The 15,418-nt window shown below is 39.8% G+C and overlaps 1 protein-coding gene across 1 annotated transcript in view; it reads left to right on the top strand.

Annotated features, from left to right (window-relative positions):
• Window positions 1-14,715, top strand: part of ppm1j (protein phosphatase, Mg2+/Mn2+ dependent, 1J) — a 60,965-nt gene extending 46,250 nt beyond the window's left edge. The window contains exon 10 of the mRNA XM_060919460.1: window positions 12,903-14,715. Coding sequence (XP_060775443.1) covers window positions 12,903-13,050 — 148 coding nt within the window. The 3' untranslated portion in view covers window positions 13,051-14,715. The remainder of the gene's footprint in view (window positions 1-12,902) is intronic.
• Window positions 14,716-15,418: the final 703 nt, after the last annotated feature.

The raw sequence follows: 15,418 nt of genomic DNA, 5'->3' as shown, positions 1-15,418 counted from the left end.
TAAAAACGGAATGCAATAATTTACAAATCTCAAAAACTGATATTGTATTCACAATAGAACATAGACAACATATCAAATGTCAAAAGTGAGACATTTTGAAATTTCATGCCAGCAATACACCTCAAAAAAGTTGGGACAGGGGCAATAAGAGGCTGGAAAAGTTAAAGGTACAAAAAAGGAACAGCTGGAGGACCAAATTGCAACTCATTAGGTCAATTGGCAATAGGTCATTAACATGACTGGGTATACGGTAAAAAGAGCATCTTGGAGTGGCAGCGGCTCTCAGAAGTAAAGATGGGAAGAGGATCACCAATCCTCCTAATTCTGCATCGACAAATAGTGGAGCAATATCAGAAAGGAGTTCGACAGTGTAAAATTGCAAAGAGTTTGAACATATCATCATCTACAGTGCATAATATCATCAAAAGATTCAGAGAATCTGGAAGAATCTCTGTGCGTAAGGGTCAAGGCCGGAAAACCATACTGGGTGCCCGTGATCTTCGGGCCCTTAGATGGCACTGGATCACATACAGGCATGCTTCTGTATTGGAAATCACAAAATGGGCTCAGGAATATTTCCAGAGTATATTATCTGTGAACACAATTCACCGTGCCATCCGCCGTTGCCAGCTAAAACTCTATAGTTCAAAGAAGAAGCCGTATCTAAACATGATCCAGAAGCGCAGACCAAGGCTCTGGACCAAGGCTCATTTAAAATGGACTGTGGCAAAGTGGAAAACTGTTCTGTGGTCAGACGAATCAAAATTTGAAGTTCTTTATGGAAATCAGGTGCGCCGTGTCATTCGGACTAAAGAAGAGAAGGACGACCCAAGTTGTTATCAGCGCTCAGTTCAGAAGCCTGCATCTCTGATGGTATGGGGTTCCATTAGTGTGTGTGGCATGGGCAGCTTACACATCTGGAAAGACACCGTCAATGCTGAAAGGTATATTCAGGTTCTAGAGCAACATATGCTCCCATCCAGACGACGTCTCTTTCAGGGAAGACCTTGCATTTTCCAACATGACAATGCCAAACCACATACTGCATCAATTACAGCATCATGGCTGCGTAGAAGAAGGGTCCGGGTACTAAACTGACCAGCCTACAGTCCAGATCTTTCACCCACAGAAAACATTTGGCACATCATAAAACGGAAGATACGACAAAAAAGACCTAAGACAGTTGAGCAACTAGAATCCTACATTAGACAAGAATGGGTTAACATTCCTATCCCTAAACTTGAGCAACTTGTCTCCTCAGTCCCCAAATGTTTACAGACTGTTGTAAAGAGAAAAGGGGATGGCTCACAGTGGTAAACATGGCCTTGTCCCAACTTTTTTGAGATGTGTTGTTGTCATGAAATTTAAAATCACCTAATTTTTCTCTTTAAATGATACATTTTCTCAGTTTAAACATTTGATATGTCATCTATGTTCTATTCTGAATAAAATATGGAATTTTGAAACTTCCATATCATTGCATTCGATTTTTATTTACAATTTGTACTTTGTCCCAACTTTTTTGGAATCGGGGTTGTATAAGCAGGTAAATATCTAACTATTTTTCCTATAAACCTGCCTTCATTAAATATTTATTCACTGGGAACAGAAAAAAATAAGTGTCTAGATAAAACTGCCTTATGAATTAATTGACCACATCACTGAGCAGGTAACATGGAGCCATGCAAGAAATAAACCTTTACAAAATGTTACACGGGTGGCACGGTGGTGTAGTGGTTAGCGCTGTCGCCTCACAGCAAGAAGGTCCGGGTTCGAGCCCAGTGGCCGGCGAGGGCCTTTCTGTGTGGAGTTTGCATGTTCTCCCCATGTCCGCGTGGGTTTCCTCCGGGTGCTCCGGTTTCCCCCACAGTCCAAAGACATGCAGGTTAGGTTAACTGGTGACTCTAAATTGACCGTAGGTGTGAATGCGAGTGTGAATGGTTATCTGTGTCTATGTGTCAGCCCTGTGACGACCTGGCGACTTGTCCAGGGTGTACCCCGCCTTTCGCCCGTAGTCAGCTGGGATAGGCTCCAGCTTGCCTGCGACCCTGTAGAACAGGATAAAGCGGCTAGAGATAATGAAATGAGATGAGAAAATGTTACACTCCTTTAGGAAAGTAATACACTTTTCAAACTTTTAAATGATATGCAGTAGCACAGCCTGTTGTATAATCACAACATTGAGGAAATGTAGAATGAAAATGTAAGAGACGTGTTTATTATGTCAGAGAGGGAGAAAAAGAGACATGATGGCAAAGTAGTGTTCTAGGAGTTTGAGTACAATCTGGCATTGATATAGGATTGCTCTGTCTGTTGTAAGTGGTGTGGGCTTGGCTTATTGCTGGATATGCACAATTAAGTAAGTACAGTGTCTTGCAAAAGTATTCATCCCTCTTGGTGTTTGTCCTGTTTTGTCGCATTACAAGATGGAATTAAAATGGATTTTTGGAGGGTTAGCACCATTTGATTTACACAACATGCCTACCACTTTAAAGGTGAAAATTGTTGTTTTATTGTGACACAAACAATAATTAAGATGAAAAAAAAAACAAAAATCTGGAGTGTGCATAATTATTCACCCCCTTTCATATGAAACCCCTAAATAAGAGCTGGTCCAACCAATTCACTTCATAACTCACATAATTAGTTGATTAAGATCCACCTGTGTGCAATCAGAGTGTCACATGATCTGTCACATGATGTCTGTATAAATTAACCTGTTCTGGAAGGACCCTGACTCTGCAACACTACTAAGCAAGCAACATGAAAACCAAGGAGCCTCCAAACAGGTCAGAGACAAAGTTGTGGAGAAGTATAGATCAGGGTTAGGTTATAAAAAAATATCCCAAACTTTGAATATCCCACGGAGCACCATTAAATCCATTATAGCAAAATGGAAAGAATATGGCACCACTACAAACCTGACAAGAGAAGGCCGCCCACTAAAACTCACAGACCGGGCAAAGAGGGCATTAATCAGAGATGTAACAAAGACATCAAAGATAACACTGAAGGAGCTGCAAAGATCCACAGCGGAGATGGGAGTATCTGTCCATAGGACCACTTTCAGCCATACACTCCACAGAGTGGGGCTTTATGGAAGAGTGGCCAGAAAAAAAGTTGTTGCTTTAGAAAACACGTTTGGAGTTTGCCCAACAGCATGTGGCAGACTCCCCAAACACATGGAAGAAGATTCTCTGGTCAAATGAGACTAAAATTGAAGTTTTTGGACATCATGGGAAATGCCATGTGTGGCGCAAACCCAACACCCTGAGAACACCATTCCTACAGTGAAGCATGGTGGTGGCAACATCATGCTGTGGGGATATTTTTCATCTGCAGGGACAGAAAAGCTAGTCAGGGCTGAAGGAAAGATGGCACTAAATACAAGGCAATTCGGAAGGAAAACCTGTTTGAGTCAGCCAGAGGTTTGAGACTGGGACGAAGGTTCCCATTCCAGCAGGACAATGACCCTAAACATACTGCTAAAGCTACACTGGAGTGGTTTAAAGGGAAACATTTAAATGTCTTGAAATAGCCTAATCAAAGCCCAGACCTCAATCCAATTGAGAATCTGTGACATAACTTGAAGATTGCTGTACACCAACACAACCCATCTAACTCGAAGGAGTTGGAGCAGTTTTGCCTTGAGGAATGGGCAAAAATCCCAGTGGCTAGATGTGCTAAACTAATAGAGACATACCCCAAGAGACTTGCAGCTGTAATTGTAGCAAAAGGTGGCTCTACAAAATATTGACTTCGGGGGTGTGAATACCTATGCACACTCTTTATTTCTCTTTTCTCCATCTTAATTATTGTTTGTGTCACAATAAAACAACAATTTTCACCTTTAAAATAGTAGGCATGTTGTGTAAATCAAATGATGCTAACCCCCCAAAAATCCATTTTAATTCCATCTTGTAATGTGACAAAACAGGACAAACACAAAGGAGGATGAATACTTTTGCAAGACCCTGTACATTAACATGAAATATTATACATACAGGACGCTTTTTCCATGGAATAAAAACATGCCTTCTACTGGTATTCCCTTCTAGCGGGTTTCATTCATTTGGTTTGATAGCTTGCAGTATTGTTAGCATATCGCTTATCCTACATGTATTATGTCACTCTACCCAATAGAGAATGAGCATTGAATATGGTTTACGATATTTCATGGTTGTCAAGACAACATGATGTCATGTCGGAGGTGATGCGAATATTCAGCAAGAAAGTTTTCTGCTGCGCATGCACAGAAGCATTTCTTTGTTCACCGGCGGCACCTACAGTAAACTGTTGCAGTGAATTGAAAATGCCGTAAGACACATATTATACATAAAATTTCTGCGCTAGTGAGTGACTGTGACAATTTGTAAACAAATCTATAATTGTTCCATTGAATGTGTATCTATAATAATAATAATAATAATAATAATAATAATAATGGCACTTTTTTCATGGTATATCAGATATATATTGAAGACAAGTTCAATATCATGCTAACTGAATGGAATATATCTGATATACCATGAAAAAAAGCCAGCCAATATTATTTAAATATTAAACTTTAAATAACATGCAAACAATTCAAAGTCAATGTAATTGACAGTATTGCCTCCATCATCAACAAGTCTATTCAGTATTGTTACTAATTTGTATGCTAGGAATACCCTTAAAATATACAACCCCGATTCCAAAAAAGTTTGGACAAAGTACAAATTGTAAATAAAAATGGAATGCAATAATTTACAAATCTCAAAAACTGATATTGTATTCACAAGAGAACATAGACAACATATCAAATGTCGAAAGTGAGACATTTTGAAATTTCATGCCAAATATTGGCTCATTTGAAATTTCACGACAGCAACACATCTCAAAAAAGTTGGGACAGGGGCAATAAGAGGCTGGAAAAGTTAAAGGTACAAAAAAGGAACAGCTGGAGGACCAAACTGCAACTCATTAGGTCAATTGGCAATAGGTCATTAACATGACTGGGTATAAAAAGAGCATCTTGGAGTGGCAGCGGCTCTCAGAAGTAAAGATGGGAAGAGGATCACCAATCCCCCTAATTCTGCGCTGACAAATAGTGGAGCAATATCAGAAAGGAGTTCGACAGTGTAAAATTGCAAAGAGTTTGAACATATCATCATCTACAGTGCATAATATCATCAAAAGATTCAGAGAATCTGGAAGAATCTCTGTGCGTAAGGGTCAAGGCCGGAAAACCATACTGGGTGCCCGTGATCTTCGGGCCTTTAGACGGCACTGCATCACATACAGGCATGCTTCTGTATTGGAAATCACAAAATGGGCTCAGGAATATTTCCAGAGAACATTATCTGTGAACACAATTCACCGTGCCATCCACCGTTGCCAGCTAAAACTCTATAGTTCAAAGAAGAAGCCGTATCTAAACATGATCCAGAAACGCAGACGTCTTCTCTGGGCCAAGGCTCATTTAAAATGGACTGTGGCAAAGTGGAAAACTGTTCTGTGGTCAGACGAATCAAAATTTGAAGTTCTTTATGGAAATCAGGGATGCCGTGTCATTCGGACTAAAGAGGAGAAGGACGACCCAAGTTGTTATCAGCGCTCAGTTCAGAAGCCTGCATCTCTGATGGTATGGGGTTGCATTAGTGCGTGTGGCATGGGCAGCTTACACATCTGGAAAGACACCATCAATGCTGAAAGGTATATCCAGGTTCTAGAGCAACATATGCTCCCATCCAGACGACGTCTCTTTCAGGGAAGACCTTGCATTTTCCAACATGACAATGCCAATCCACATACTGCATCAATTACAGCATCATGGCTGCATAGAAGAAGGGTTCGGGTACTGAACTGGCCAGCCTGCAGTCCAGATCTTTCACCCATAGAAAACATTTGGCGCATCATAAAACGGAAGATACGACAAAAAAGACCTAAGACAGTTGAGCAACTAGAATCCTACATTAGACAAGAATGGGTTAACATTCCTATCCCTAAACTTGAGCAACTTGTCTCCTCAGTCCCCAGATGTTTACAGACTGTTGTAAAGAGAAAAGGGGATGTCTCACAGTGGTAAACATGGCCTTGTCCCAACTTTTTTGAGATGTGTTGTTGTCATGAAATTTAAAATCACCTAATTATTCTCTTTAAATGATACATTTTCTCAGTTTAAACATTTGATATGTCATCTATGTTCTATTCTGAATAAAATATGGAATTTTGAAACTTCCACATCATTGCATTCTGTTTTTATTTACAATTTATACTTTGTCCCAACTTTTTTGGAATCGGGGTTGTATACTATACCTGTATACCAACTGACATTCACACCTACAGGACTGTGCAAAAGTCTTAGGCACCCTATTTTTTTCATACGAAGTTTGTTGTAGATTTCTATTTTATGACTTTTACATTATCGAGTCAGTACAAAAACATTTTAGAGTCCAAACGTTCATTTTCCAGTACAAAGTTAAATGTTACAGAAAAAAAAAACATTTTGAGCAGCATATTACATAAGGGCCCACTTTTCAGATGAAAAAAGAAAACATAATGAAGGCTGCTGGGTTTTGGTGCAAAATTAAGAAGCAAGTGTGACAGTCAAAGCGTCCAGAAGAACTGTGGCTGGTTCTGCAAGATGCTCAGTAAAACCTACAGCTCATTTCCTTATAAAAACTGCACTCATTGTACCTGAGACTACTATTTTTTTTTTCAGCAAAGGGTCGTCTCACACCAAAAATTGACTTTGCTTCATTTATTATGGCTTACTGCTGTTTGTAGTTTTTTTTTCATTGAAACGTTTCATTTCATTACATTTTAAGCCATTTTTGGTCTACAGCATTTCTTTACATGTGCCTAAGACTTTTGCACATCCCATTCCAAAAGTATGGTCATTAATATGGAGTCCCACCCCTTTGTGAATATAACAGCTACACCACTACTCTGGGAAGGCTTTCTACAAACATTTGGAGTGTGTCTGTGGGACTTGGTGCCCATTCAGTCAGAAGAGCTTTTGTGACGTCAGGTATTAATGTTAGACAAGAAGGCCTAGTTCACAATCATTGTTCCACTTCATCCTCGAGGTGTTAATTTGGACTTTGTCAGGACTCTGTGCAGGCCACCGGATTTCCTCTATTTATCACTCCAGAGGACATGTCTCCACTGCTCCAGAGTTCAGTGGCAGTGTGCTTTACACCACTCCAGCTGTTGCTTGGCATTATGCATAGTGATCTTAGGCTTTTGTGCAGCTGCTCAGTAATGGAAACCCATTTCATGAAGCTCCTGACACTGTGCTGATGTTGCCTCCAGATGCAGTTTGGAACTCTGTAATGAATGATGCAATAAAGGATAAGCGATTTTTATGCAGTACATGCTTCAGCACTCAGTGGCCCAACTCTGTTAGTTTATGTGGTTTGACACTTCATAGCTGAGCTGTTGTTGCTCCTAGGCACTTCCATTTCACAATAACAGATCAGGTCCAGGTCTGGAAAAATCGCTCCAGAACCCCGGCCTGGGCTGCAGGTATTGTTATTGGCCTGGTGTGACCACCAACCACATAAACTGCAGGGGACCGATTTATTTATAGTTATCATTATAGTTGTACAACCCCAATTCCAAAAAAGTTGGGACAAAGTACAAATTGTAAATAAAAACGGAATGCAATGATGTGGAAGTTTCAAAATTCCATATTTTATTCAGAATAGAACATAGATGACATATCAAATGTTTAAACTGAGAAAATGTATCATTTAAAGAGAAAAATTAGGTGATTTTAAATTTCATGACAACAACACATCTCAAAAAAGTTGGGACAAGGCCATGTTTACCATTGTGAGACATCCCCTTTTCTCTTTATAACAGTCTATAAACATCTGGGGACTGAGGAGACAAGTTGCTCAAGTTTAGGGATAGGAATGTTAATCCATTCTTGCCTAATGTAGGATTCTAGTTGCTCAACTGTCTTAGGTCTTTTTTGTCATATCTTCCGTTTTATGATGTGCCAAATGTTTTCTATGGGTGAAAGATCTGGACTGCAGGCTGGCCAGTTCAGTACTTGGACCCTTCTTCTACGCAGCCATGATGCTGTAATTGATGCAGTATGTGGTTTGGCATTGTCATGTTGGAAAATGCAAGGTCTTCCCTGAAAGAGACGTCGTCTGGATGGGAGCATATGTTGCTCTAGAACCTGGATATACCTTTCAGCATTGATGGTGTCTTTCCAGATGTGTAAGCTGCCCATGCCACATGCACTAATGCAACCCCATACCATCAGAGATGCAGGCTTCTGAACTGAGTGCTGATAACAACTTGGGTCGTCCTTCTCCTCTTTAGTCCAAATGACACGGCGTCCCTGATTTTCATAAAGAACTTCAAATTTTGATTCGTCTGACCACAGAACAGTTTTCCACTTTGCCACAGTCCATTTTAGATGAGCCTTGGTCCAGAGAAGATGTCTGCGCTTCTGGATCATGTTTAGATACGGCTTCTTCTTTGAACTATCGAGTTTTAGCTGGCAATGGCGGATGGCAAGGTGAATTGTGTTCAAAGATAATGTTCTCTGGAAATATTCCTGAGCCCATTTTGTGATTTCCAATACAGAAGCATGCCTGTATGTGATGCAGTGCCGTCTAAGGGCCCGAAGATCACGGGCACCCAGTATGGTTTTCCAGCCTTAACCCTTACGCACAGAGATTCTTCCAGATTCTCTGAATCTTTTGATGATATTATGCACTGTAGATGATGATATGTTCAAACTCTTTGCAATTTTACACTGTCGAACTCCTTTCTGATGTTGCTCCACTATTTGTCGACACAGAATTAGGGGGATTGGTGATCCTCTTCCAATCTTTACTTCTGAGAGCCGCTGCCACTCCAAGATGCTCTTTTTATACCCAGTCATGTTAATGACCTATTGCCAATTGACCTAATAAGTTGCAATTTGGTCCTCCAGCTGTTCCTTTTTTGTACCTTTAACTTTTCCAGCCTCTTATTGCCCCTGTCCCAACTTTTTTGGGATGTGCTGCTGTCATGAAATTTCAAATGAGCCAATATTTGGCATGAAATTTCAAAATGTCTCACTTTCGACATTTGATATGTTGTCTATGTTCTATTGTGAATACAATATCAGTTCTTGAGATTTGTAAATTATTGCATTCCGTTTTTATTTACAATTTGTACTTTGTCCCAACTTTTTTGGAATCGGGGTTGTAGTTATAGTTATGGGTATTGTAGGACCGGGCCTTAAAGGTAGACTGCCTTTCCGATTTTTCAAGTGTAGGTCATAAAAAGAATTTTCCCTGACACCCAATTATTTTTGTTTAGTGGACCGAAAGCTACTGAATTCGTATCACAGACTTCCAATTTTATTAGTTTTTTTAATAGAACAATTAATGAATTTAGGGCCACGTGGCCCTAAATCCTCCGCTATTTTTTCCTGCTTCACCATGACCCAATTCAAGATACTACATCATGCATCACGTGGTGGGCTTTCCCCGTTCGCGCAAGGCATTGTGGGATACAAATTTGAAACAGGAGAGAAAAATGGAGGACACGAATGAAACATGAAAGACCGACTACAGTAACGGAAATCGAGAAAGAAAGACATTATGTTGCGAAGGAAAGGAAACGCAGGATCAGACTAATAAATATCGGCGGTCAGCGAGCACCTCGGTGTGATCAGCTGTTTGTTTTGCGACAGAATGATGTAACTGTCAGTCCACAGTCAAAGGTAAACCTGTAGATGGCAGTAATGCAACACTGTGGATGCCAGCTGCTGTAAAACCCAAAAGAAGAAGGTAAACCTGTGCATTCGCACTTTCCTCTGTCTGCTTAACTGTGTGAAGCGAGTGATTTCATGCCCATTATTTTCTAGGGAATTCCCTCAAATTAAATAACTTCCCAGCCACAGAATGGCCTGATATTTTTTGCGATATTACAGAAATAAACCTACTGTATATCACAATGACCAAATTTCAGAGGGAACTAAATTTCATCGATTTTATAAAATCGAAAGACCGTCTAGCTTTAACGATAGCACAGTTGACTGGGGCAGGTCTGTCAGGGCAGAAATTTCACAAACTGAATTCTGGCATCCTATGACAGTGCCATGTTAAAATCACTGACTGCTTCAATATGACCCATTCAACTGCCAGTGTTTGTCTACGGAGATTGCATGACTGTGTGCCTGTTTTTAAGCACCTGTTAGCAGTGGGTCTGGCTGAAACACCTGAACTCAATCATTAAGAGGGGTGTGCACGTACATTTGTCCATACAGTGAACTGGAAACATGAAAGAAGCTATTGAAGAAAATATTTCAGACATTTGACCTTGCTGTGACCTTGTCCCTGTTTGGATCAATTCTAAATGTTTACAATGACAATTCCATATAAATCATACATGCATTCACCTACTCATTCTTGTGGTATTGTGCTAATGAGAATCTCAGACAGATGCACGGACAGACACACAGATTGGCTGATGGCTAGGGTGACCAGACGACCCGGTTTTACCGGGACAGTCCCGATTTGGGGTTGTGTGTCCCGAGTCCCGACAAAAGTCTGTCGGGACACGGATATGTCCCGGTTTTCGCCACTCGCGACATTTGCGACTGAGCAGCATGGGAATCATTAGCGGAGAAATGTCTGCATTTACTATTTTGATGAATTGACAGGAATCGCAAACTTTCCTGGTTACTGCCCCCTGGCCCTGTGGCATGGGTGTTTATTTAGCCACATTATTCCAGACAACAGAACGGGTTGCCATGCAACAATAAAATAAACATTAACTGGCACGAATGTTCTTTGTCTAGCAGCTAGCAGCAGTAATGCCGCAGCAATTATGCCGAAAAGAAAATGCACCTTTTCCAAAGATTTACAGGGCACCTACCCCTTCCTCCGAGAGGTGCAGAACAATGTGCACGAAGCCTACTGCACACACTGTAAGTGTTCCTTCTCCGTAGCCCACGGTGGTAATGCCGATATACAGGATCACATTAGATTCACTCTTCTTGTAAATATACGTAGGCTAATGCATTTTGTTTAGGGTGGGTGGATTGACAGTCGCCTTAGCTTTGTTCCTGTGCTTTGTTCTTGTACTGAGTTGGGTAGCCTATGTTGCAAATGATGTGCGCTCCTGTGGGGGCTTTCCTTGGGCTGTCGCCCCTCTCCTCCTTTATTGCTGTTTTGTTTGAGTGTATATTCTCAAATCACTTGTCTCTTTTTTGTTTCTGTTTAACATACCATTCTGACAGTTTGGCCATGTTGCTGTGTTGAACAGCTTGTTGCACCTTCCATTAAAGTGTTCACTTTTTTACACATCTTCTTGCTTTATTCATTCAGTTGTGGGGAATGGTTAGTAAGGTTGATTCTGACCTAGGCTATGTTGAGGTCACATATCTACTTTTTAAGTTCATGCTATAGTGCATACAATTTTAGAGATATAGCCTACATGTGCATATGCATTCTTCTTGGTGTTCTCACAAACAGGTGAAATAAATCAGTTTAAATTTGGCCTATGGACATAGCCTGGCCTATTCTCAGCCATTACAAAATCTGTTGTCTGACCATAATTTAACTGATCTGTATACCACTATGCTACTAGATAACAAAATGCCTGTTTGTTTTATTTCATGTGAGATGTTGATAAATGTGAGCTTCAACAAAATGATAAGAGCACCTTTCTGAGTGTCACGTTTACGTAAAAAAAAGGTGTGCGTGCACGAGCATGGTCGCGCGCAAAAGTGTCCCGGTTTCAGACTAGGGAAATCTGGTCACCCTACTGATGGCAAAATTTTAGATCGTTTAAGTATTACACATTGAAATAAAATTTGAGTTTCTGAACATGAAAGTGTAAGTAACATCTCTGACAAAAAGGAAAGAAGCTATTGACGAAAAACTATTTCAAACATTTGACCCTGCTGTGAAGTTGACCCTGTTTGGATCAATACCAAAATCTAATCCGTTCATTTGGTGATTACAGTGATAATTTCATATAAATACTGCAAACATACAACCACTTGTTCTTGAGATATCTTGCTAACAATAATCTCGGACAGACAGTCAACCCAAAAAACATAACACCATAAAAAACATAACAGAGGCATAAAAACAAACCTCTCTTTCTTTAAGACTAAACGCACAGCTGTGTAGGTGTATTGCATCAGTAGATGTCAGTGTCAATGGTATATGTGTATTTATTCTATCTACACTCACTGGATATGAGCAATCGTGCATTCTGATTGGCTACTCTACTACTAGGCTATCAGTTCATAAAACTACCGTGAGTAGAGAAAAGCAAAATGGTGCAGCATGTTGCTGAACTCACCAAGGATGAAATAAAAACTCTACTCGAAAACAAAAACCCCAAAAATTATCAAGTATTTAAAAGAAACAGAAATAGCTAAAAGAATATAGGTTTGTTTTGTTTTATTTTTCCCAATACCTCCTGTTCCACACTCCAGACCATTCGGTGGCGGTAATGCACCTTTAAATTGGTTTTCCAACTGCCAAAAAACCCCTAAAGAAGAAGAACCCCCCCCAAAAAAAATAAAAATAAAAATACAAAAAAGCAACAAAATATGGAATAAAAGTATTTGATGGTAAGAACATATCTTTTTTTCCAAGAATTATTATTATACTTTTTTCACAAATTGTTACTGTCATTTCACCGGTTTGTTTTCATTCTAAGCAGAAAAGATTTTGTCGGACGTTTTGTGTAAAGTTTTTATTGATCACATTTGCAAAAAATAAAAATGCCCCGTTTCTGAAAATCCAGTGAATGTGGATAGAATAAAATAGTTATTTCACTCAATGTTGTCGTACATGGCTTATAGCGGCTATCAGTTCATGTACGCCTCGATTTCGTGGAATAACTGTTAAATAAATATTCTTACTTTGTATATTTTCTCTTTGTGAAAGGTATACTTTGGCTGCTCAGGATCTCCTAATGAGGTCACGTGGCGTGATGAAAGAGCGGGGTTGGAGGCTACCAAATGACAGACTGGGATCAGGTGATGACATAACAGTATTTGTCATCCCACTGGCTGGGGCTGAGTCAGAGACATGACAAGGCAGATCACTTCCTCTCTGGTGAGCAAATCAGGACACGGCGCTAATTTGCGCTGGCTGAGGAAGGGGTGCAATACCAAAAAAAAAATCCATTCTCATTTGAGCTGAAGGGAAAGACGTATGCATTGCTCCTCTTCCTCCGACTTTTCAGAGGAATCATCTCAACTCTTGCCTCTTCTTATCAACCCTGGGATGACATCATCATTAAGTGGCACTCTTCTCACTCACCATTTCTCACAGGTTTACTGTGAAAGACTTCAGAACACACAAAGCCGCTGTGATATATTTACTCTGGAAGTCTATTTGGGAGCGAGCAGTGATACAAAGAGAGAGAGAGAGAGATTAGTGCTCGGTGAATCAACAGGGTCTTTTATACATGACCTACCGTAAGGAAAACACAGGAATGGGGCACTGGTGATATGAGATGAAATCTTGATGATTAAGGATGTACAGATGTAAGCACTTTATCTTTAGGCATAAACTCATCAACCTGTAATTAAAAACTTAGCAAATTAGTCTGTCTCCCTAAGCTCTTCTAAATGTCCCCAAAGAATATGTCTATTTAAACATGTGCATTTCGGTGACTTCGCAGCAGCTTTATTTAGAAACAGATGCTCACCAAGAAAAGAAAGGAAGCACAATTTTCTCATTAGTCCTGATCATGACAGGGTTAAACACATCTCCTTTGGAAATGAAACAATAATACTGTGATTGAGGCAGTGGTGTAGAATTGTATTGTGGCACTTTTGGGCAGTGGTAGCTCAGCGTAGCTCAGCAAGATGTTGGACTACTGATCTGAAGGTTGTGGATTCAAATCCCACCAAGCTGCCACTGCTGGGCCCATGAACAAGGCTCTTAAACCTCAATTGCTCAGTTGTATAAATGAGATAAAATGTAAGTCTCTCTGGTGTCTGCCAAATGCTGTAAATGAGATATACTACTGTAATGTACACCTTCACAAAGCTTCTGGAAAATAAAGGCCATCATTTCAACTCTTGCACATTTGACTAAACCCGGGTTCCCTACCTCTCCGCAAAGCCATGTTCAAAATGAACCTAAAAATTTTCAAAGAGGTAGATTTTTGATTATAAGCAAACCAAAATGTATTGTTTGTGCGCACTAATTTTCACCTAAACTGTAGCTTATGGGCTAATTTTTTTTCTGAGCCAAGTTTAGAAACTTGTTATATATCGAGGATCCCTATTTAAGCAGCTTGTAGTCCAAGAAGTCCATCATCAACGCCGAGAAACTTACCATTCATGATGAATTTATAATGTATTATTACTATAATTATTATAAGTACTATGACTTTCACCTAAGGTACCATATTTGTAAAAATGGGTTGAAAAGGGTTTTAGGTGGCAGCTAAATTACCACCAATGATGTTTTAATGCAAACACATTTCAACATTGGAGCCAAGGTCCTAAACACCAACACCCGAAGTTTATTTCGATACACCATGCTTCAAATGATCTTGAGGTGAACAACCGATTGTGAATATAAATCTGCATTTGAATTGACATTAACATTGACTGCTAACTACCATTGTTTTTCGCTATAACATGTCTTACCATTCCTGCTGGCTGTTTTATCATTTGTCAAGCTGTAATACCTAAGCAACTGTGATTCCTTCACAATAAATCGCCCATCTTTGAATAAATTATTTTTTGTCTCTTTGTCATTAATTATGTTCCATTAGCCTTAAAATTCAAATGATGCGAAGAGATCGGTCAATATCAATTTAAAGAAATTTATTCAATATCGACGATTCTGCATTAGGAATAGCTGTTTAATGTTCTTTAGGTGCATTCAGTTATAGGGTGTAATTACAGTAATTAGACACACTGTAATTATTGTACACTGTGTTTTAGTGACTTGAATTTTCATGTGGTTACAATGTCAGTTGCCTGTTGACATTTATTGGTAAACTACAAAACTAGAAATTAACACAAACAACAACAAATGATTAACAAAATGCGATCTACAAAAATACTTGGAAAGTTGGTAGAAAGTGGAACAAAAAGATTTTCAGACACAGGTTAAACATTATCAGTTCATTTGTCTACAAACATTAGAATTACTTCCTCATTTATGTAAGCACCAACATCGATATATTTATATAAAATATATTTTATACTGGGCGGCACGGTGGTGTAGTGGTTAGCGCTGTCGCCTCACAGCAAGAAGGTCCGGGTTCGAGCCCCGGGGCCGGCGAGGGCCTTTCTGTGCGGAGTTTGCATGTTCTCCCCGTGTCCACGTGGGTTTCCTCCGGGTGCTCCGGTTTCCCCCACAATCCAAAGACATGCAGGTTAGGTTAACTGGTGACTCTAAATTGACCGTAGGTGTGAATGTGAGTGTGAATGGTT

Source organism: Neoarius graeffei, chromosome 4, assembly GCF_027579695.1.
Source record: "Neoarius graeffei isolate fNeoGra1 chromosome 4, fNeoGra1.pri, whole genome shotgun sequence".
Lineage (NCBI taxonomy): Eukaryota > Metazoa > Chordata > Actinopteri > Siluriformes > Ariidae > Neoarius > Neoarius graeffei.
Note: the sequence above shows the minus strand (reverse complement) of the source record. Positions and strands in the feature narration are given on the sequence as shown.